A 24,773-nucleotide genomic window follows, 5' to 3' on the forward strand; every position below is an offset into this window, starting at 1 on the left:
CACCTCTCCCCACCCCCGGCCTCGGTAAGCTAATTTCAGACTAACAAAATGATGGGGAACAGAAGCTGGTACCCACTGCTGTTAATGAGTCATCCCGGCCCACGGCAGGGAACAGCATGAGAATGACTCATGCTCTGTTCTGGGATTATTCAAAGTATCAAGAATTGGTTACCATATTTTTTGGGACCCATCCAACACAAAAGTTCCCCTACATTTAGAGCTCCGCGTTCAACCATGACACATTAAAGTTTAAATTTTAAAACTCTCTATTCCCAGATACAACCCCATCCCAAGGAAACCAGAACCCCAGATGCCTTCTGACGACCCACGAGCTCCTGGTGTTTCTAAACCGCACCAGGGTTGAGAACCGCCGGTTTAGAGCAATGTTTCTCCAAGTCTGGCCTGAGACAAAGCTGGACAGAACCAGTGGGAGCTTGTTCAAAGTGTCTGCTCCCGGACACCCCTCAGCCTACAGAAGCAGACCTCTGGGAGGGAAAGAAAACCCTTCGTTCACAAGCACCCTGGTTATGCCGAGGCGCACTGCAGTTTGAGGATCATTGCTTTAGAGTCTTTTAAAAGTAATCCAAAGTTATTTTTACCTCTTCTTTAGACCGATTGAAAATGAATGAAATGAAGTGAATAAAATGTAAAAAACGTGAAGTTCTTTGTTTGCAAAGAGCTTTCCAGCAGGTGGTCTCCTCTGATCCTTGCAACCTCTGAGGCAGCTTCTGCTATGTTTGTTCCATTTAGAATCATATCTTCACCTCCCCGAATATCTGTCCTCAAGAGCCAGAAGAAGAGCTCCGACAAAGACTGAGATGCCAGCTCCTCTAAAAACCACGTTAAGCTACCAGAGCAGGGAGGGCAATGGGATTGGGTCTCGGTACTAAGGATGGAAGATCTACAGGTATTTTCTCCCTTTGGGATGCTAACACTAACTGTCTCTACGTGGACTCTAAGCTCATGATTTCTGCCAAAATGATGTCACCAGGAGCTGCCCCTGTGGACCATCTATTTCTGGCCATGTGTCCTGGTAGTGGGGAGGGGGACCCTATTTGGCACTTTGGGGGAGACAAGTCTTCATCATATAGCCCACTTCCTGCAGGCACTGCACATCCGGACCCTGAGCTGGGACAACCAAAAAAAGGATCCTGCACATTTCCTAACTCCCTCCCCCACCCTACCCCCGCCCCGTCCCGCAGGGGCAGCACTTCCACTGCGAACCACTGAGCAACAGCCCCCAAGCCCTGGTTAAACACTCCTTGTAGCTTCAGAAGCAGTTTCTTAAAACTGGTTCCAGCTCTCCCCAGAGCAGGCGTGAGGCACAGGACCTCCAGCTGTGCCCTTAACGGTGCAACAACACTCCGCCAGCATCCGTCACGCCCTCTGGGCGGCTCTGCGGAGTACCTGGGCTCCCAGAAGACACGATGGCGGCCCTGCTCCCAGGAACTTCACAGGTCCCACAGAGCAAATGGCCGCGGAACAAAGCCTGACACCTGAGTGTCACAAGGAGGGAGCCCTCCTACAGGGAGGAGGTGACACCTGAGCTAAGCTCTGAAGGGCACGTATAGAAGGTGGGTGGCGAGAGCCCTTCAAGGGCACGGATGTGTGACCAGGGCATAGAGACAGGATGGGGAGGGCACTGAGCTGTACCCAATGCAGCCAGGGTACGAGTTCTTAAGTAGAAAGAGTGGGGAATGAGCGAGTTCAAAAGGTTGGTTGGGGCCAGATTCCGGAAGTTTCCAGCATCACGCTAGGGAACTGGGGCTCTATTTCTCATGCCCCTCCAAGGAAACACATTCATTCACCACAGAAGGAGCCTCCGGTTGGGTCCACAGAGCCAAGCTCATAGGGCCCAGGCCAAAGGATGTCCTCTGTCCCTGCTGTCCTGGGTGGACGCACCCAGGCCTCAGTGCAGGGAGGGGAGGTACCAGCAGCACAGTCTCCCGTCACCATCCCCAGAGGCTCAGTCCTCAGCCACTGGTCGCCCTAAATTTAGCACCTAGCCGAGAAGAAACAGTCTTGGGAGGAAAAGCGGGTGCCTGCCTGGGGTTCCTCACACTGGGGAAGTTACAGGGATTTAACTCCAGAATGGACACTCTGGTCAGGACTGCGAACGCTCAGATCCAAGTCAGAAAAGATATCGTTCCTGCAACTAAGAGGGAGACAATTCCCGCACCAGGGGAGTCCTCCGCCAGCCGTGTCGCGGAAGCAGGGAGGCCTGGCACGCAGGCTGGTGTCTCTCTGGGCCACACTTTCCTTCTCTGTAAGACAGGTTGGACTAGACGGTTTCTGGGCCCTCTTCCAGTGAAGCTCTCGGGTCCTAATGTTCCACTCAGCTGTGTGCACGCAGGAGGGAGGAGAGACGTAAGACTGGCCTATTAAATGGCTCCAGGTAAGCACGGAGGGAGGGCACTGAACGTGGGGTCCCCGGACCGCTCCGACCCTTCCTCAACCCACAGCCTCTGCTCCAGCAGGAGGCCCGCTTCACCCCTTCACTCGCTTTTCTCACTCGGACCCTCACTGCCTCATCCCTCTTCCTCACTTCCTCCCATACGATCTCTAATTAATGCTTCCCCAACTGTCAGCTGCAACTCAGCTGTCACCTCCGCCAGGAAGCCCTCCCTGAAAAGACCAGCTCAGTGATGGTGTTGATGCAGGTGGCGATAATGGCGCCCCTTAGTGAGCTGAATTTCCATACAGCGCCTCATCTAACCTCCAGCTGCCCTCAGAGCGGAATTCTCATCTCCTGATGAGGGAATGTTTAGCCAGGAGACTTGATCCCCCGACAGAGCTGGTTTTGAATTCTTGTTCATCTGACTCTGGAGCCCCTATCTTCCCATGACACCACGTGGCCCCATTTCTCCAGAACTCTCCAGCCCTCACGGTGGGCGGCCCACAATGCGACAGGTCACCCGCCCATACGGGGCTCCCACTGTGCTGGGCAGACACACCCACCACCCAAGTCGGGGGCCAAAGCCAGGGCCCCCCCCCGGTGCCAGGGCCTGAGCACAGCCCCACGGACTCAGGAGGCACCTGATGACCTGGCCTGACTCTCCTTCCAAGCCCCCCAATTCCAGGAGGCTCGGGGGCCTCGGCACGGGGGCTCCCCCATCCTCCCACCCCGCCACCGTTTTGACCCAGAGCAGAGTAAGGCCCCGAACAGGACAGGCAAGGCTACCTAAGGCCGAGGGACGCGGCGCGGCGGACAGGCTGTGCTTCACCAGCAGCTGGTGCTTCGGGGAGTCTTTGCCGTTGAAAACAGCCGGACCCACGGCTGCGGTTAGTGACGCATGATCGTGGGCTGGTCCTGACAGCAGAGAGAAAGAGGGGAGACAGCGGGGCACTCCGTGAGCCCAGCAAGCAGGAGATGACTCTTCCTCCATTTTACAAATTAGCCTTTCACTGATGCGGCCCGTCGGGAGGCAGAGCTCTTGCCAGAGTGATTCGCCCCCCCGGAGAAAGCACAGACACACACGGACAGGCACACACGCGTATGTGCACACACAGGAACACACACTCCCGCGCCTGCTTTACTGAGCACGCCTGGTGAGAGAAGGGCCAACGGGGCCCCTGGATTCCGGGAGCACCCCTGCATCTGCTCCACCCTCCTTCCACCTTCTCGCTCACCCTCCTGAGTTCAGGGGCATGTCAGACATGCTCAGGAAAGCAGCCAGGTTTGCCATCGCCCAGATCCAGGCTACCCACAGGGCCTGGGGCTCCCCGGGCCCGAGGAGAATTCTGGGGGCCATCGGGGGCTGTGGTCTTGTAAGTCACCCACATCAGCCAGAATGATCTGGAAGGCACTCCAGACTCAGGAGCAGCACAAAACATCTCCTGTGTTGAGGCGGCATGGTGAGGGGTTAAGGGTGGGTTCCATAGCCAGACGACCCGTGTCTGAGCCCCAGCTCTGCTGCGTACTTGCTGTGCAACCTTCCTTAACTTACGTCACCTCCCATTGTTCTCATCTAGACAATGGAGGTAATCACAGAGCCACTGTGAGGACGACACAAGTTAACAGAAGGTCATAAGCACAAAGTATTTGCTATTACTATCATCGTACTCAATTCTTACGATCACCCTGCAGATTAGACAGAAAAGATTTTCTCCATCTGTACGGATGAGGAAACGGAGATTCAAAGAGTTAAAATGAGTGGCCCCAAGTCACCTGGCTAGGAGGCAGCAGCGCTGGAACTCACACCAAGGTGTTCTGACGACAAAAGCAGTGATCCCTCCAGCTACCAAGGTGTGACAGGCCCCAGGCGGCCCGGGCGCAGTGAGGACAACAGCAGACACCACGTGGAATGGGGGACACCGTGCCTCTGGAGGACAGTGTGTTCCCAGCCCAGGTGCAGCCTCTTCGCTGTGGATTACGAGTCACATGGGGCAAGGGCCCGGCTCCCCTCGGCAGAGCCCCTGGGCAGGAGGAATAACGACCACCAACCCACCAGAGGCCTTGGGAAGGAGGCTGCTATCTCCTTGATAACAGCTGTCGTGCTTATCAGGTCTGTTTGTCATGGCAAATGCCAAGTTCATGAACCAGAAATGCCTGTATCAAATCCTACTGCCCGTGAGATCCTATGCGAGCATCTTTGTGCCTCAATTTCCAAGTCAGAACACTGGGGAAACTAAAGCCCACTCCCGGCGCGTCCGGCGCTGCTCCATCATCTCACCTGCCTGCGGTGCTCCCAGCGGGACGCTCGGGGTCATCCCAGGACCAGGCTCGCTGGGGAAGGGAGCTGGCAGCCCAGAGCTCTCCAGCGGTGGGAACAGAGAGCTGGAACACGCACTGGCGGATGCCTGCCGGCTTCTGAGCTCTGTGGGGAAAATGCACACGTGAAAACCAGCCCACTGCTCCTCCCCAGCAGCGTGAGATGACTTCCTAGACCGGAATCTGTCCTGTAGGAGAGCCAGCTACAGAGATGACCACAGTGGTGCCAAGCCCATCCTAGTCTCTTCATCCGGGGAAGGAGGGGATGTGACATGCCCCAGGCTCGGTGCCAAAGGCAGGGGATCCATCGGAGGGACAGCTCTTCTGCCAGGAGCAGGAACAATAGTGACCATTTGGGAAACAGACAGGAACTCATGATACAAACGAAACCTTCCATGACCGCCCTTCAAGTCCAAGGGAAGAACAGAGCTTTACTCAAAGGTAATGGAACAGCTAATACCATCCTCCAGCCCTAAATCACTCTCTGTCCGGAAGATTAACCCCCAGGAGTACTTGGTCACAGCAAGTGATCAAAGGCTCTTATCTGGTCCCACAAGGGGAAGAACCACTGCCTCCCCAGGACGTAGAAAATGACAGGCATGTATGCAGTAGGAGCTCAAGAAATATTTGCTGAGCCATGCAAGAACAGGAGAGGGGCGGGGAGAGGAGTGATGGGAGGGGACAGGGGAAGAACGTCCAGAGCCAGCCCCTCCTGAAGCCCTCTGCTCTACTTGCAGAAGCTGGCTGGGAGATTCCAGGTGACCAGAGTGAACCTACGCAGACAGGTGAGGGACAACAGTCTGGCTCTCCCGGGCACCTCGCGGAGACTGCTCCTAGGACACGTCCCTCCCCAGCTGTTTGTGAAGGGATGGGGGGGGAATCTCAGAGAGTACCTAGGCCTGGGAAATCCAGCCCCTCTGCCCCTATAGTCTGACTGCAGCCATGAGAATACGGAGAGAGAGAGAAGGGCGGAGTGTGGCCCTTTCCTAAAGCGGGAGCCCGCTCACTTCTGCAAGGACCAGCACCAGGAAGCTGGTCTCTCTCTTCACAGTTAACAGGCTGTGGAGCAGGAAGGGGGCCTATTTGAGCTGAGTTTTCTCTAAGTCAGGGTTTCTCAACTTCGGCGCCATTGACTCTGGGTTGCACAATTCTTTGGAGGGGTGCTGCCCCAGGCACTGCACGATTCAGCAGCATCCCTGACCCCCACCCACGAGATGCCAGTGGCTCTCTGCACTCATGATGATCAACAGTGTCTCCAGACATTGCCAAATATCCCCTGGGGGACAGAACCACCCCCCGCTGAGAACCTTGCCCCAGATACTTGCCACAAGAAGACACAGCACAGTGTTGGCCCTGTGTCAGCTTTGAAAGTTCCCATACAATTAGGTCGATGCTATAAACTAGACGCCCGTAGTGCAAAGTCGCGCTGTAATTTCCCAGGACTGTAGCATCTAGTTTATAGTATAGCAAAGCTGACACAGGGCCAACACTGTGCTGTGCCTCCTTGTGGCAAGTATCTGGGGCAAGGTTCTCAGCGGGGGGTGGTTCTGTCCCCCAGGGGATATTTGGCAATGTCTGGAGACACCGCTGATCGTCATGAGTGCAGAGAGCCACTGGCATCTCGTGGGTGGGGGCCAGGGATGCTGCGGAATCGTGCAGTGCCGTATGGAGGGTCCTTAAAAAACTAAAAGTAGAATTACCATATGACCCAGCAATCCCACTGCTGGGCATCTACCCAGAGAAAACCATAACTCAAAAAGACACTTGCACCCCAATGTTCATTGCAGCACTATTTGCAATAGCCAGGACATGGAAACAACCTAGATGCCCGTCGACAGACGAATGGATAAAGAAGATGTGGCACATATATACAATGGAATATTACGCAGCCATAAAAAGGAACGAAATTGGGGCATTTGTAGAGACGTGGATGGACCTAGAGACTGTCATACAGAGTGAAGTAAGTCAGAAAGAGAAAAACAAATATCGTATATTAACACATATGCGGAATCTAGAAAAATGGTACAGATGAACCGTTTTGCAGGGTAGAAATAGAGACACAGATGTAGAGAACAAACGTATGGACACCAAGGGGGGAAAGCAGGCGGAGGGGCGATGGGATGAATTGGGAGACTGGGATCGACATATATACACTAACATGTATAAAATAACTAATAAGAACGTGCTGTATAAAAAAATAAAATTCGAAACAAAAAACATTTCACAGGGCTGACGTGTTGCCCGAAACCGCGTCTACTGCAGAGCAGTCTCGGCCCAGAGTCGTGCCGACAGGCCCCTGGCTCGCTTGGAGGCGTCCCCTTCTCACACCCCACCCCCTGCTCACCTGAGCCTTTCCAGCAAATGAGAGGCCCTTTGGTCAGAGCCCCTTGTGCGTTGCGGATCAGGTAATATTTCAAGTGTTTCTGCTTCTTGGGCTGGGTGGTCACCTTCAGGTTCATGTGGCTGGAGAACTCTGTGAAGTAACAGAAGCCTTTCTTCCCACAGCCAACGCAATTCCCAGAGAAACCTGGGGAGGAAAAAACCATGACCATCCCCATCTTACACCAAAGTCCCTCCAAGTGACACATCGGCCACTAGGCATTCACATCCTATACCACACCAGTAGGGAAGTCCACGGGGCAAAGGTCCCTGTCAGCTCCTGCTGACAGGGGTCAAGATGACCTTGATGCCAACAGGAGGACCAAGTGGACTCATCGTAGAGCTGAGCCCAGACAAGCCTGGAAGGCTGAACTCGCTTAGGGGCACATTTAAAGCCTCTGCGTCCTACGGCACAGGCCAAGAACTGTCCCATTCAACTGTCTACGCTGACCGGGCACCTGCAATGATTTGCTGTGTCCGCATCTCCTTCAGGGCTGGCCAGTCACAGAATCTCAAAGCAATCAGACCCCTGAGACTGGATGCATTGGGAGTCCTCTTCAGAGTCCAAAGTTCCCTCCAGGAATCAAGTGAGTTGATCCCACGAGTTGCAGAGGAGAAATCAAGAGCTCCACCACGCAAGGCCAGGGTGGTGGTGAGTGAAATCTATGGCCCCAGCAGCCACGGAGTGGAGACACTCGGCTAAAACGTGGTGGTCTATGTCAGCGTCCTGCTGCCTGAAGCCAGAGGGGGCCTTTCTGGGAGATGACAGGGTTCAGCTCTGAGGCTCTGGGAAGGCTGGCTTTATAGAGGCAATGACAAAACCACCTCCCATGAACTATTAAAATCCAGAGAATGTGCTTGAAAGACCTTTACATACTGTAAAGTCTATTCAAACTGGTCTCAACAGAACTGTTGGTTAATACCAGAGAAATGTGATGATTTAGGTTTTCTATCTGGTGACCCTTCTGGTTTAACTTCACTATCTCACAAAGGCCTTCCCTGTGACCTTGCCTCGCCCATTGGTACGTCTGGTTTCTAAGGAGCAAGGTTCTTCGGCGGGAGAGACCCTGAAGCTGAGACTAACTTATTTTATCGTATGCTCTGGCTGACAAGTTTACAAAGGGCATTTCAACTCAGGCCAGGAGGACCGTGGGGTTCTGTGCATAAGCTCTGCCTTTAAAGGGGATAATTCTGAGGCCTCTGGCTACTGTCCAAAATAACATCAGTTTGTGAAGGTTCAAAACATCTCTCCACAGAGAAAGAAGACATCTAGATTACAGAAACCTTCTGGGTTCTCTGACTGATTTGAAGCAAATTTAATATTCCTTAAAAGGCCCTAGAAATAAAGACAAATCTCTTGGAATAAAAGGCAGGCACAGGTTAGTTTATCCTTCCAAACTCCTGCCCCCTGTGTACCAGAGAAACAGGTAAGGTACCGAAGAAATGCCGGCACCATGCTCTATGTTTACGTGTTGTTAAAGGGACAGGGAGGAAACTACCATGCAGAGAAAACCAACAGCCTTCCTGCCATTCACTGTCACCCAAACAGGGCACTCAGCTTAACTGACACGACCACCAGTCCGTCAGGACAGCAAAACCTTCTTTTGGGAAATGAGAACCAGAGAGGCTAAGTAGTTGTCCAGTGTCTAGATCCAGAGAGTGACGTGTGGATTCTAGCATGAGAATGGAGTGCAGACCCAGAAGCATGGCCTTCAAGGCTGCCCCCAATGCCCTCCAGCCTCGTCTCCTGCTTTATCGCCCTTTCCTCCCGCTACTATGCCGAATTCCCAACTGGACTTTATATTGCTGACAGTTCTCATACCTTCTTCCTTAGTGTCAGAGTTACTGACATTTGTGTATTTTCCCCCATAAATATCCCCCTGCTTCCAAAGGACTGGGAGCACGGTACGTCTGTGGGGAGGCGTGGGCCATGTCTGTGTGTGTAAGTGTGTGTATACAAACTAGTGCCTGACACAGGAGAGGCAGCAAATATCTGGAAGGAACAGGAGAGAGGAAACAAGATAACTATCGAAGTGCACACTTAGCATCTCCGCATACATTTTGACAGGCTTTTGTTTTCTAACGTTCTAATGTTTCTAATGTTTTCTAACTTTATAATCTAATGTTTTTATTTATTCTTTGGTCTCCAACCTGGGCACCTTGAGATAAACTGCTCAACTGTCATCTAAGAATGAGGCCCTGAGAAAACTTCCACGCTCCCCGGAAGGGATTCTGACCCTGAGGGTTCAAAAGATGATGAACAAGAAGCAGAACTGCAAAACCAAGGACGCTCGGAGCGCTTCACCAAGGCCAGCACCGCCATCCCTTTCCAGAAATAGCTAAATAGCTTACAGGCCTTTTGTCCTATGAGAACTGTGGACTGTGGGACCACGGCTCCGTTCCAGAAGCAGGGAGGGGAGCCACAGACGAGAAGGGGCTCCTCCTTGCAGTTCAGAAATAAAAGTGGAAACCCTGGCCCTACCAGGATAGTAAGGACAGGCATACCTCGTTCTATTGTCCGTGCCTCTGTTTCTTCATATCTAAATGCTAGGTAGTAATACCTCACTCACCTGCCTCATTTTAACTAGAACAGATTCTCGCACATGAGAAGCGCTCAGGAAAGTAGCCGCTGTCAGGTTCCTTTGTTGCTGCTGCTGCTGCTGTCTTTCTCCCACTGGCAATCCACCCATTTATCATGACCCAACTCCATCACCACATACTCTGAGATACTCTCCCATCCCTGGGACTCGGCACGTCCTTCGGGATCCTCTAGCGCCTTAAGCCCTAGGCTGGGACCTGCTGCACAGAGATTTCTGTGGCCGTGGGTGCGATCTCCGAGCTGAGTCCTGGTTGGCCCGTGTCTTCCCACAGGCCCTGAGCTCCCAGGAAGGCCCAGGTCCCACTTGGCTTTGGGGCCCTGGGTTGAATTTAAAGTTCCCCTTCAGTTTGGGGTTATATATTCCGTAAATGCTTAATTATTTGCGTTCCAGATGCACAAAGAGCTTGTTTACTCCCATCGCAGAAATGAACAATCTAGCTAGATGTTTTCTTCTCCTATGTCTTAGCTATCAGCCAATTTCGATGAATTACTATCAAAAAACTGAAACACCCATCTGGGTTTTCATTTTTTCACTTTCTCAGACCAAATCCCTCAGTTGATTCAAACTCACCAAAACAACGCTCCCTTCGTTATAAATTACGGGGTGGGGAGAGGCACCTCAAGCTGTGGCTTCCCCCAAGATATTCCACAGCCTCCACTTTATGGGTCACTAAAAAGCGCTGAGCCCCGGCCCCCAGAGGGCTGCAGGGCCACCTTGTCCTGTGCAGCCATCGGGGTTAATTGCAGGAAACCTAAACAGCGCTAAGTGTGCAAGCTGAGAGCATAAAGTTGTTTTCAAAGAAGAAAGCATCGGTTATTACCAGCTGGCCCTTGTCACCCACCTCCGATGGCTTTTTGGCAAGCAATTAACAAAGACCCCACTTCCTCTAAGCTCCCCGCCTGAGGGGCTGAAGTTGTTCCTGGGCTGGTGGTGAATGAACTGAAAGATTCTTGTCTCCACATTTCGAGACCCAGAGCCTCCTTGATTTACTACCCTGGCAATTCCTTTACAGTCACAAAGGGGAGGAATTCATTCAGGCAAACCCCCAGCCGTGGCCAGATCAAACACGAACCAAGTCACCAGGCCATCTTCCCCACTCATTTTGTCCTAAGCGGCCTCAATAAGCAAACTGAATCTGAGACGCAATGACTCCGTGAGCTTCCTTGGTAGAGTGAATTTTCTGGATTATTCTTGCTTTCAAAAACTAGTTACGATATCTGTTTTACACATGGTAGGGTATATAGCTAGTGGGAAGCTGCTGTAGGGCACAGGGAGTTCAGCTCGGTGCTCTGTGATGACCTAGCTGGGTGGGATGGGCCGGGGGGGGGGAGGTCCCAGAGGGAGGGGATATATATACACATAGAGCTGATTCACTTCATTGTACAGCAGGAACTAACGCAACATTGTAAAGCGATTATACTCCAATTTAAAAAAGAAACAAACCAGTTACGATACAGGCCATTTCAGAGTACTGAGTAGAGTTCCCTGTGCTATACAGCAGGTCCTTATTAGTTATCTATTTTATATGTGGTAGTGTGTATATGTCAGTCCCAATCTCCCAATTTACCCCTCCCCCACCTTAAGAATCTAAAACACACACAAAAAAGAGTGGATATATGTATATAACTGATTCACTCTGCTGTACACCTGAAACTAATACAACATTGTAAATCAACTATACTCCAATAAAAATTTTAAAAAAACAAAAACCAGTTACGATAAGCCCATGGACCTGCCTTAAGGGAGTACTGGCCACAACTTTTTCTCCCCCTGGTCCTTGCCCCAGAGCCATGTCCATCCCTCCAGTGAGCGTTCGTCTGCTGTGTTTCAGAGTTTACACACCACTGTGTCCCTGCGGCCCTCGTGGCAGGAACCACTTCTGTTTCTTCTCTGGGTCGATCCTCACTCTCCCCTCCCCACCTCCACCCTCTGGTCCTTTGCACAGAGCTTCAGACATAATACCTCCTCAATAAATATCCACTGCGGTGCGTTTACCCACCCAGCTTTGGGGGGCCGTATCAAGCACAAAAGTGAGGTTTAAATGTTTGTACACGTGGGAAGCGCAGAAGGAACTGGGGAGCAGGGGAAGCCAGCTTGCTGGGCTCTCGGTCCAAACCTCACGTCTCCCCTGATTTTGCTCCACTAATGGGGGAGTGAGCTGAGCACAGGGCCAGGCACACAGAAGGAGCTCAACAGAAGTCCGAGCAAAGGGGAGCCGGGCTTCATAAGGCTTGGTCTCGACTCTGCACTGCAGCTGGGACCCTCTGGGCCAGCGATGGTTCCAAAGATCAAAGCCACGGCTTCCCTAGGCTGACCTCGACCAGGTACGGGGTGGGGTGTGGTAGTTAGAGGGTACCATCTGGAACCAGGAAGACCTGAGTTTGAATCCTGACTCTGTTCCTTTACTTGTGCGCCCTTGGGCAAGTGCATTAACAGGTCCAAGCACACCTGTTAAGCCAGGATAAGAATGACGGGCTGGTGAAGGGTAGAGCGAAGGAGAGAACGGTAGAGGGTGCCCGGGCGTCCCTCAGGACGTGACCGTCCAGGAGGCAGGGCCACGCGCTCGGCCTTCTTCTCACCCTGCCTCGTGTCTGCTGGCTTCCAAGAGCATCTAGGACAGGGTTTGGATCGCAATTCTGACACAGTAGGCACTTTGGAAAGGTCTGACGAATACGTGTACAAGAAGAATGAGTGCTGATGGGTTTTCTACAGGAAGGTAGTCAGGTTTTAAAAGTAACTCTCCTTTGCATTCCATTCCACAAAGAAATAGCCCAGAGTGATGAATAAACAGGGCTGTGTGACATGCTGATGAAGAGGCTCAAAGGTGGCCTGTCCCCCAAGGGGACCAACAGCTCTCCTTGTGCCCACCCGCCAGGCGGCCGGAGCCGCAGAGAAGAGCAGAGGAGCAACTTACCAAGAAGGGCGTTGTGTCCATCGTCATCCGGCAAGAACCTCTTGTCAACGGCACACACCAGGAGATGGTCCGGCAGGCTGGGGGACTTGGCGCCCACCAGGAGGAAGCCCGCGGGGACATCGATGGGCTCGCTGGAGATGGAGACGAGACGCAGGTCCTTCCCTGCCTGGCAGAACCCTAGGAGGGACGGACAGGCTCACACACTGCCCAGCGAGTGGCTCCCACGGAGCCAGGATCCACGCAGGCAAAGGGGTGACAACAGTTTGGTCTCGTCGGCGACCACCGTGCCGCTGGACCCGGCTGACTTGCAAATTAATCCTGAGAACACTATTAAGTACATTACCCTTACACGCTTTTCACTTGCCAGTTACAACCATTCACAACAATAAAGTGATTAGGAAGAATAAAAAATTTAAAAAATTAAATTAATTCATTACTCATGACACTTAGCCACATGCTGCTTTTCTGACTATCGGTGTCACCGTATAACACACATTCATGTAAAATGAAGCCCAGCAGGAAAGAAGGGTAGACCAGTGACGGTAAATTAAAACGTAGACAAGATAAATCCGTACGGGACTGTGAGTGAGTTGATGTCTTCTCCACCCTATATTTTATGTGTACGAGGCAGGGGCACGTGGCAGGAATACGGGCTGAGGACCGGGAGACGCTGGTGGCCTCACAGGGGCCTCATCAGCAGAGGGAGACTTTCACTCTATACACACGAACCTTTCATATTTCAGAGCTTTAAAATATGTTTCCTATTTAAAACTTAAGTGTCCAAAGATATTTAGGAAAAAAATGGAGAAGAGGGAAACAGCTGAGATCTATTTGGAGGGGCCCTTTCTGGGAATCTCCCTCCCTGAAGGCACGCGGAGCCGGATGCCCTGTGGCTGTTCCATCTTTAGTTATCGACAGGGACGATGAGAGTTAACGTGAACCCTGATGACCCCAAGGCCTTCCCTGCAAACTCTGTGGTACTTTAAGAAGCCTCTCCTCTGGTGTACCTGCTTTACCATTCACAAGGCACTAGTTCCGAGTTCTCGCATCTGCCCCTGGGCGAAGCAGTAAGAGGCACCCACTGTGTACAGCACCAGGTGGGAGAAGTCCTGGAAACTTGTCATTTGAGAGGTCAAGTCATCTGCTCAAAGCTGCTGGGAGGGGGGTCAGGATGGAGCTTGGGGCGGCCCCCCTGCGTTGTCTTGGGGACGTCAAACCAGTTCCCACAGGTGAGGTCAAGGGCCCAGCAGGTCTTTACCTCCATGACCCAGGCCCCTCCCATTCTGCACAGCAGCCGCTTCCTTCTGAAGAGCTGGAGGAAAAAAGGTCGTGGGCAGTCCATGTTCACTGTGCCCACCTGGAAGTTCTTTGAAAATCATGGTGGTGACCACCGGAGAGTTTGCCATTCTCTTATTTAATTAGGCGGCCTTTTAGCTCTTGGACACTAGAAGTCCTGTATCACAAAGAGCTACTGTATCTGTTGCCCTTTTCCTGGAAGAGCAGCCCCAGGGAGGGCTGGCTCCCTCCCCTGCCGGCCATCGCGCACAAGGCCAAGTCCAGGCCCCCAGGCAGGGCGCATGGGGCCTCCACGGCCGGTCTCATCACTCATCCAAGCCCTGCCTGGCCACCCCTCAGGCCCCTACCTACATAAACTAGTAGCAGTTCCCCAGATGGGCCGTGTTCCCCCTCCTCTAAGCCTTTGCACCTGCTGTTCCTGTCGGGAATATCCCTCTCCCCCAGCCCTCTCGGTCTCCTGGCTAACTCCTGCTGACACTCCAAAACCCATAGGAAGGGCCAGCTCCTCCAGGAGGCCTTTCCCCAAACGCTCTACCAGCACCAGAAGCATCTCCCGTGCTCCCACGGACCCCTGCTGGCCCAGACCACCCCAACCTCCCAGCACTTTCTACACTGCATGCAGAGGGTCTGCTCACATAGCTTTGCTACACTGGGAGCTCTTGGACCTTTTATCTCCATATTTTCAGAGCAGGGCCTCAATACTTATTTTACTCAATTAACTGACCAACTAAGTAGTGACACCCCTTGACTGGTATGGTGACAGGTCAGGTGAACTTCCAACCGCTCAGTGACTTTGCCAGGCGGGGGAGCAGCAGACCAGAAGTGCACTCCAAGACCCTCAAGCGCAGAGCACAGGCTCCCATCCCTGAACAAAGGTGCCACCGCGCCCGGCATCTCCAAGCCTCGCTCCTCAACAGCAAAATGAGGATAACCTCACTGACGGTGCAGAGTTCCTGAGATAACGTATTGATAGATCTGCTTTTTCAACGGTAAAGCAGCCACAGATGTGAAAGATGACGCCTACTCATCAGTGCTGATATAAATACACGTGGACGCTGACCTCAGCTGGGATATTCTGGTTTTTAAACGGCCGATGGAGAAAAATTAACTTTTGGATCGGAATGCGTTTGTAACGGTGGGGCTGTCCGAAGAGTGACAGGGCCCCACGTGGCATAGCCAGTGCCGCCGGGACGCGGGGGCCCGCCGGGCCACGGCCTGCTGGCGACGCGGGCACGGTCACACCTCGGGGCCCCTCAGCACGCAGCCCGGCGGGCATCTCACCGTCCGTGGTGCAACTTCCTTCGGGCGGGGGGTGCATCTGGTAGGGGTTTGGGGGACAGTTCTGTTCCAGCCCCCCTTCGCCTTCCTCTTCCTCTTCCTCATTTTCCACTCGGCTTCCACCTAGACGTGGGAAAGGAGAGCAATGAGTAAGTCCACAGCAGGTCTCGGCAGCTAGTAATTAACCAGGCCTCACAGACACACGATTTAAGGAGGGTATTATCACCCTCCTTTACTCGCGGTGAAGGCCAAGACTCACTCAGGCCGGAAGTCCTTCCCAAGGTCACAGACTCTGGCTCCAAGCCTGGCCTTGTGACTTCAAACGCAGGTCCACGTCACCTCCCAGCCCCCAGAGCCACACACGTGTGCACGAGCAGCAGAGCTCAGCACGGACATAGCTGTTGACAAGGACTGAGCATGCAGCCTGCACACGGCAGGCTCTCCAAAAACATCTGTGTGGGAGGAACCACGGTGTAACATAAGGACCATTTTACAGCTAAGGAAACTGAGGTTCAGAGAGACCCAGTGATTCAACAAACCGTTAAGCAGCACAGCCAGTACGTTCCCAGTTATACCCAACACCCAAGCTGCCATTCTTGCCACTAACTGCATCGCTTGCTTTAGAACCCAAAGTCCGGTGTGAACAACCTTTACATTTATTTATCCCCAAGGGAAGACTGGATGTATACAAACCAGAAATGCGAACACCCGAATTTACCCCACTCACCAAAAGAAGCCATCCCAGAACAGGCCAAGTGACTTTAAGAAACTTTTTTTAAGTGAAATAGTATTTTAGGAGTAATGGCAAGTGTGGAAACGGCCAGGAGAGCCAGGAGAGCCAGGAATTGGCCAGGAAAATCCCACTCCCCCTGTGTGTGAGCTTCATCACAGCAATGAAAGAGCTGGTCTTCCCCACAGGCTCTCGGTTCCTGGAGAGTGTGGGCCCAGCCCGTATTCTGTAACCCAGGCACCTAGCAGAATGCCTCGTGCAGGAAACTACTTCCCAACTGGTCTGAGCACACACAGTTATACCTTATTTACCCAGCCTGCTAAAGAAAGAGGGTTTCACATCAATGAATTTACAAACTCCTTCTAACTTCTTTTAACTTCTTTGGGTAAAGAAATCCTTCTATCTTTAAATGTCATTTAAGAAATAGGATCCAGATTTCCTCGTGGAATAGGGTCGTTACAAGCATCCTTAGATACCCTAGGCCGGGAGACAGTTGCTTCTTCCTTTTTGGTTTCTCCGTATCCTCCTCTAGTGCTGACCCCTTTGCTGCCAATCCTACTCTCATCTTAGCTGGCTCTCACACTCTCCATCCATCCAGTGGGTTACGTGGCTTTAGGTTAACGATGAAATTGTGCGCAGCAGAAAAAGATCGACTAGAAATCTGGGAACTCGAGTTTTAGTCCTTGGGTCTGCCATTGCCTGTGGGGCCACAGGAAAGTTACTCAACCTCTCTGTGCGTCAGATCTTGCATCTTTAAAATGCGGGGGTCACAGAAGGTCACTTTGAGCTGTGACAGTCTATGTGGGGATATGTGGCTCTCAGAGTTGCACAGAACATTCCAGGTGTGATTTAATCAGTACAGGGTGCTGGGAGCATAACCTCAGGGTGGTCACCATTTGAAAGGTGCCGGAAGGACGAGAGGCAGAAGAAACTAACATCTTAGGCCGGCCCAGGCCCACGACCTTGGGAAGGTCACGGCAGGAAGTGAGCAAGAATTCCTAGTGTCTCCATCCCTCCAGGACGAGAGGACACAGAGGTGGCGGGGAGACTGTGAAAAGCTTACCCGGGAAAAACGCAAAAGGGCGTTGGAGGGGTAAAATGCAGAGCCTCCTTCAGCCGCTTCCTTCCTGCCGTTAAATGCAGGCAGGGACGGTTTCAGCAGGAGGTGGAGTCACGCCCAGACCCCAGGTGCCAGCCATGCCGCTCGGGTCCTCACAGGGGCCCAAGCCATCCTTCGGCCGTCTATGGAGTAGGTGGCTTAGAAGGCTGTCTGCAAAATCAAGACTAGTCTGTAAGCCAGAGACTCAGCTCCAGGGGCTCGGGGGAGGGGTGGGGGTACAGCAAAGCACCAACAGTTAGAGTGAAAAGGGGAGAGAAAGCCGGGGACTTCGGCGCTCTGAGGGCACACACAGGAATGTCTGCACGTTACCCTGCTCCACCGAAAAGAACAGGAATCCAGACTGTCCGAGAGAATGAAAGGAGAGGGTCTTAAGCCTCTGCAAGTCAAAGAAAGGGCTCAAAATCCCGTCGCTGCTAAGAAAGCAGGATTAAAGGTCAAAGGTCTACATCAGACATTCCAGGGTCTTTGATGCAATCCTTCAGCCAGCAACAAGCCCAAGGAGACTTCCTAACCGGGGCCAGACTAAACCAGACTGTTTACCAAGGTCTCCTGGCAGGATGAGAGCTTTAAAATGGCCTTAGACAAAACCAACTGGATTGGGAGCTCAGGACCTTAAAACTCAACCACAGGAATCCAGGGGTTCCACGGCTGCACTGCACCCCATAGAGGACGAGGGCATGTGTTTTAATGATTAGAGTAAATTTTGTTTTCTTTCCATGAGAAGAAACCGTATGACATTCTGAGTGGGTAGGATTACAGGAATGTACCTGCATCTTGTTTAATAAATAAATACTTATCCCCAAATACTGGGGTCGTATTTGTTTTGTTTGGTTGGCCTTCCTTTAAAAAACAAATAATACGTAAAAGATTTCTCCCCTAGAAGGAGGGGGTAATACCCCTAATTCGTAGAACAAAGTAACAAGGGCCCTCTGAATCGCCCTCACAAATACAGAAAATGTTAACAGATCAAGGGGTGTTTGGGGGTACCAGCACCCTGGTCATTAAAAGCATCCTTAATGTTGCTGTCTGAGGAAGGACAGCAGTTAAGATAAGAGACCTGACAGAGAGACAGACTGACAAAACAAGCCCTCTGCACCACGTTCTATGATGCAGAAACCAGGGGCTCAAGCCCAGTGCTTGGTTGATGGCGACATTTAGCAAATCGACAAGAGTCTCCCCCTTTTCACCAACCGCCTCCTCCATCCTCCCAGTACTAGAGAAACAAAATCTCGGAGGATTCCTCTACACTGTTTGCCAGACAGATGGGAAAATCACAGAGAGGGCCGGCTCTGGTTTTCATACCAACATGAGGGGCCGACCAAGCCGGCTGCCAGCTGGCAGGGAGCCTGCGGCACTCAACATGGGGGGCCCGGGCCGCGCAAGCCTCTAAGCTGTCCCTGGAAAGCAACACATGATGAGGGCAGATGAGGGCATCCCAAGGAGGCAATGTTCGGGATGCAGCCTCCCGTTCAGAGGCCAGCAAAGGTTGTCTATGGAGCTTCAACCCCAGGAAAAGCTTCAACCCCAGGAAACTCCAGGGCTTTCTCCCCACCTGTCAACATCCTTCAAAACGTCAAATCCATCTTCCATCTTTCCAAATCATGGGATTTAATTACTGGTGGAGGTAGAAGCACTTTGTTGATTTTAAGGTGCCATTCGAATGTACTAAATTATCTATCATTAGATTGTTCACTTATCATTAGCAGCAAAGCCTTTCAATACTACAAGAAGTTAGGATGAGCATTTAATATATATTTCACAGAAGTCTTTCAGCTAGCTGAAAACACACAATCTACAAGAGATCCCCCAGTAATTTCTCAAATGCCCCCAAGGTCACAGTAATGCTTCCTGTGCCGGAAAACCTTGATACTTTCGACTTGAATACCAGAGAATTCTCGGGCTTCCTAATGCGTGCTTTTGATCACAATCTACTTTCTCCCAGACCCAGATCCAGTTCCTTTAGGTCCTTAGCGATTGCTATTTGCAAGGTTAATTTTGTAAGGACATTTTAAATAGTGACACGAGAAATGCCTCCCTGCTAGAAAAAGGGACTTTCAGATATCACACGAGGACCTCTGAGCCTCATTTTCCCTTATGTGCAACCGTCCCCAGCCCACCATCCTCACCCTGCACACACACACACACACACATGTCGTGATCACCCCAAGACAGGACCCGGCATACTGCATGCTTCGTTAATTTGTTAACTTTTGTTTTAAACCAGAGCCCTCTTTCACTTCAAAAGCTAAGAGAAGCGTGCAGGTAACTTCACGTGAAAGAAAAAGTGACAAAAAGAACTTCCTTTAGCAATAACTCTCATACTTTGGATTGCTGTGGGTTACTTTTGACATGAAAATACACGACTACAAAACAAACAAACGAAAGATTGAAAAATACAACCAGTTTATTCTCTGGATAATTAAGTAAACCCTAAACTTAACCCCATGCCTGAAGATAATTTATTCCTGGCACACGTTAAATCTATAAGGGTTTGTTCTTGGTTTTTAACAGTTTCTAGAGGGCTCTTGTAACTGCTATCACAAAGAAAAACTACACTCCCTTGCAAAGATATGGCCACGGGCTTCCCTGGTGGCGCAGTGGTTGAGAGTCCGCCTGCCGATGCAGGGGACACGGGTTCGTGCCCCGGTCCGGGAAGATCCCACATGCCGCGGAGCGGCTGGGCCCGTGAGCCACGGCCGCTGAGCCTGCGCGTCCGGAGCCTGTGCTCCGCAACGGGAGAGGCCACAACAGTGAGAGGCCCGCGTACCGCCAAAAAAAAAAAAAAAAAAAGAAAAAATATATAACTGAGGGTCAAAAGCATGTTAAAATGTCTTACTTATCCAAGTGAGCCATCAAACCTTTTAATAAGAGTATAAGTAACAACCAATTCAGAACAGGCTGGCATGGCTTTCTTTCTCCTCCTAGTCCAATGAACCATTTTATTCCTTGCAACTTTATGGCTGAAACTTACCTTAGTTTTAGCCAAGTAAGGATGGGATGCACGTGCACCTTTCTCTTTTCTAATAATTCTGTTCCTCCAGACCTAACGGTTTCTACAGTTTCCTCAGAAGAGGAAAGTTTCCAGTTCCACTGCTAACATTCTCACACACGGTAAAAGAAAGGCAAGGACGCATCTCCTACCTTCTAGGGCGGAAAGCTGCTGCTCCGCTTCCAGGTACAACTGGGAGAAGACGGGCCTGGGTACCAGGCTGTTGGAGCGCAGAGAGGCCTCGATGGAGTTGTGCAGGACCTCCTCAAACCGCGTCGTCTTCAGCTGTCCAGCGTACGAGTTTCCCATCTCCAAGAGAGACGAAGCAGTCTTCTGTTTAAAATGGCATTTCAGTTTCAGTTAAAAAGCCCGACCCCGAGCGTGAAGCCCAAAGGTAGAAAGGATCCCCGCTGCAAGGAGGGGAGAGGGCCGCGTATCCCCGGTTTAGCCAAAAGGAGGAGCAGACGGCTCTCAGCTACGGCTACTGCCGGGCAATTACAGGAAGTTATATAAGTAACAGCTTTCTCTAATTTAGCACTCAGAGAGCAGAGTCTGACACCTCTTAGGAGATCTTACTAGAAACTGGCTTAGTCATCTGCAGGTTTCACAGACCCCCAGCTTTTCCCTGAGTGGTGATCCTGCTTTTGAGAGACCCCAGACAAATGACGCTTTCTTTTCCCTGACTTGAAGAAGAATAGCCCTGTGCCACTTTATGTGTGTGACGGCGGCTGACAATGCAGCGACCCATGACCACCAGTCCCCAGTTTCAGGATTACGGGACTCGGCCTCCCCTCACCCTCTGAGGAGGAAGGCTAGCAAGCAGATTTCCCCTCATTGCCTCCTCTGCTAAAAGGCCAATTATGAACACTTCCTCTAAAATGTTTTTAGTTTATTATGTTTCCACTAGACAAGTGATGCAGAATTACATCTGGAAATCTGGAAATTACACAAGAGGGTGGAAAAGCAGGAGGAAAATCACTATGTCCATCCCCCAAGATAAACACTGTGATTTTTTTTTTTTTTGGTAGCAGCTTAAGGTCTAATTCACATAACACCCCATTCATCCGCTGTATGTAAAAGAGATAAACAACAAGGTCCTACGGTATAGCACAGGGAACTATATTCTATATCTTGTAATAACCTATAATGGAAAAGAATACAAAAAAGAAGATATATATGTATAACTGAATCACTTTGCTGTACACCAGAAACTAATACATGGTAAATCAACGATGCCTCAATTTTTTAAAAAAAGGTACAACTCAATGGTTTTCAATATATTCCCATGTGGCACAACCATCACACAATTGATTTTAGAACACCGTCATCACCCCCGAAAGAAATCTCATACCCTTTGGCTGTCACCCCTAAGTCCCCAATCCTCCAGCCATAGGCAGCCACTAATTTACGTTATGTCTATTAGACATATTAACAGAATCATACAGTATGTGCTCCTTCCTTCCGTTAGAGCAACGTCTTTACCATTCCTCTGTATTAAGCACGCGTCAATACTCCATTCTCTCTGATACTTTGATGCATTCTTTCCAGACTTAATTCTCTGGGGCACAGGAGAGAGCTGGGAGACTGTATCCACATGGTAATAATCCCTTTATGATACAATTTTTGATTCTGCTCTTTTCATCTGACATAAACATTTCATCCAAACCTCTTACAAATGCTGTTAGAAGCAGTTTAATGGCTGCATCGCATTCCATTGAGTGAAGGTTCAGGTATTTGCTAAGACATTTCTCTGGGATCAGACATACGGTTAAACCCCTATATTTAGTGCTTCCTAAGAACGGGCATTTAAATGTATATTCCTTCCTAACGTTTTCTGTTTAGTTTCTATTTCATTTCGTTTTTGGTTTAGATCTCCCTTTTTGTCTTTCCTTTTGGTTTAATTTGCTGTACTTTTACCAAACGTCTAAAAATGACTCCTTCATCATCATCTTTATTTTCCATCTTACTGCTTTGATAAGGAAGATATTTAGGGCTATACATTTTCCTCTGGGTGCCTCTTGTGCTGTGGCCCCTAGGTTTAGCGTAAAGTGTTCCCCTTTAGACAGTTTATGATCTCCCTTTTGAGTCCCTTTTTGATCCTATAATTATCCAGGAATGTAGGTTTAATTTCTAAATAGTCTGAATTTGGGAGGTTAGCCTTATATTATTTATTTCTAATTTTTATTGGATAATCAGGACTGTGGCCTTTAAAAACTCGACTTTTACAATTTGTTAAGGGTTTCTTTTTGACAGGTGCCAGATGGCTTTTTACAAATATGCTGTCATATGAGAAAAGATTAAACTCTCTTCAAGGTATGAAAGTAGACTATTCAACTTTTCTACATCCTCATATATTTCATGTCTCCTCTACTACTAATGTCCAAAGTGCCATTTGACTTCAAAATAGAACAAGGTGGGGAATTCCCTGGTGGTCCAGAGGTTAGGACTCCACGCTTCCACTGCAGAGGGCCCAGGTTCAATCCCTGGTCGGGGAACTAAGATCCCGCAAGTTGCACAGTGCAGCCAAAAAAAAAAAAAAAAAAAAAATAGCACAGATGCCATCCCCGACGTGACCACAGGACACTGGCTTCCTGCTTCGTTACGGTGACACACACTCGGTCACACAAGTTGTGAGACTGGCTTCACATTCCAGGCACCTCCTTACACATCACTCTGACTTAAGACGTATATAAGAAATTCCCCTTGTTCTTGTTCCGTAGGTGGCTAAGCAATTTCAAGATGGGACCGTTGGTGCCCTGAGGAGCTCTGGTTTCCCTCCTGAGGGTAAAATGGGGGTGTTGTCAGGTTGATTTTCTGCCTCTGTTGTAAGAAAGGTTCAGGCTTCCTTCTTCCAACTAAAAGTAAATGGAAACCATTAAACACTTCCTGCTTGGGGCAATAATTCCCGAGCACAGGGCCTCCCCTCGGTCAGCCCCTGCTTACAGCCTGGGGAAATGAGCTGGTGGGAGGATTGCTTCAGGAATTAGCGCGAACAAAAAGAAAGCGCTCCTGAAAGAGAGAGGGGAGCGGTTGGAGCCACCTAATAGCCTGAGTCAGAAGAGGCTCCCAGGCCCTCTGCCTTTTCTCTTGACCCGCAGCCTCCTTCGGTACGTAAATGAGGGATTACGGGCCACATGTGGGGACGCCTGTGTCTGTTTCCATTCGGGGTGGTCCATGGAAAGCTGCCGCCAATTAATAACATCACGAATGCCTCCTGTTTCTATAGATCTTTGTCTGAAGAGCTTAACGCGCACAGAAAGCAGCTCTACTTCTGGCCCATTTTACCTGGAGCCCCTGCAGAACGATGCTCAACGGCTGACAGAAATGCTCGGGGCATCCAGACCCTCCCTTCCCAAGGTCCTGGGCCGCTCACCTGGCAGCGGATTGGCACCCTGAGCCCAGAGGGCTCCAGCGGTTAAGGCAGAGCAATGCCTGGTGTGGACAGAGCAGGAAAGAGGACGAAAGAAAACTAATATTGTCCGGCTCCCGTGTGCCAGGCCCCCTGCTCAATACACTTGGTAGCCGTGTGGGGGATATTACGAAGCCCATCATAAAGATGGCAAATCCAAGTCTCAGAGATGATAAGTAACCTGAAAGAACTCTTGGAAGAAAATAGAATTGGGGGTGGGGGGAGGAGAGGGGAAGGGGAGGGAAAGAGGGAAGGAGGGAAGGAGAAACACAAAAGGGACAAGGGCATAGACAGAAGAGCGCTCACACTCAAAAAAATGGAAATTGTGGGCTTCCCTGGTGGCGCAGTGGTTGAGAGTCTGCCCGCCGATGCAGGGGACACGGGTTCGAGCCCTGGTCCGGGAAGATCCCACATGCCGCGGAGTGGCTGGGCCCGTGAGCCATGGCCGCCGAGCCTGCGCGTCCGGAGCCTGTGCTCCGCGACGGGAGAGGCCACAGCAGTGAGAGGCCCGCGTACCGCAAAAAAAAAACAACAAAAAAAATGGAAATTGTATTTTACAACCTTAAGCAAACATCAAAGCTTTAATGTCTAGAAGCAAAAAGTGAGAGAGACAATGACCCCACTCCCGATCTAATGAGGCATTTGAAATCCTGAGTAAATGCTGGTAACTGGAGATGGGGAAGGAAACTGAGAATCGTACGACAATGCTCTGGCCCTTTTTGTTAGTCCTACTGGACCACAATCAAATGGTGTGGAAAATTCCTACCTACACCTGGCAGTGCTCCAGCTCACTGACAAGACCACCTGCCAGGGAGGAGTCAGGGCTCAGAGGGCAGACAGAGCAGACTGAGATGGAGGCCCGCTGGCGTGCTAGGATCCCACAACTGTCACATGGGGAACTAAAGAGCCAGAGAGAGGACAGCCTCGCTCAGGGTCAAAACACCAAAGCCAAACTCCTCCCCAAAGCCTCGTGGATCCAGGGTGACACCTGTGACCTCCCGGGACTGGGTTCTGCCACTCGCTCCCTGGGTTCAGCCCCTTTGCTCATCTCCTGCTGCAGTTACTCAAGTCTGCAAACTGCGGGGATTCCTTTCCCGCCCTGACACGTCACACTCTGCTGCCTGCCTTCCAAGGCCTGGCCCAGCCCCTCCCAATGCTGGTGTGTGACGCTCTTCAACCACAGAATCTGGAGCAGTGCCCATCACCACAGCGACGACGGTCAGACCACGGCCTTCACCTTAATGCACAGGAGCCTGGTATAGTAGACGGAGAGAGCATGTGTGGCTCACCGGGCCTCGGTATTCTCATCTGTAAAATGGGCTCTTTGAAGGACTCACTGGTCATCAC

The 24,773-nt window shown here is 50.9% G+C and overlaps 1 protein-coding gene across 1 annotated transcript in view; it reads right to left on the minus strand.

The window, feature by feature from the left end:
- GREB1 (growth regulating estrogen receptor binding 1) overlaps positions 1-24,773 on the minus strand; it is an 82,203-nt gene that overhangs the window by 49,543 nt on the left and 7,887 nt on the right. Inside the window, exons 2-7 of the mRNA XM_060168549.1 lie at positions 20,170-20,350; positions 15,182-15,301; positions 12,605-12,781; positions 7,056-7,238; positions 4,674-4,817; positions 3,182-3,310 (exon numbers count right to left, since the gene is read on the minus strand). Coding sequence (XP_060024532.1) covers positions 3,182-3,310; positions 4,674-4,817; positions 7,056-7,238; positions 12,605-12,781; positions 15,182-15,301; positions 20,170-20,326 — 910 coding nt within the window. The 5' untranslated portion in view covers positions 20,327-20,350. The remainder of the gene's footprint in view (positions 1-3,181; positions 3,311-4,673; positions 4,818-7,055; positions 7,239-12,604; positions 12,782-15,181; positions 15,302-20,169; positions 20,351-24,773) is intronic.

This window comes from Lagenorhynchus albirostris, chromosome 13 (genome assembly GCF_949774975.1).
Source record: "Lagenorhynchus albirostris chromosome 13, mLagAlb1.1, whole genome shotgun sequence".
Lineage (NCBI taxonomy): Eukaryota > Metazoa > Chordata > Mammalia > Artiodactyla > Delphinidae > Lagenorhynchus > Lagenorhynchus albirostris.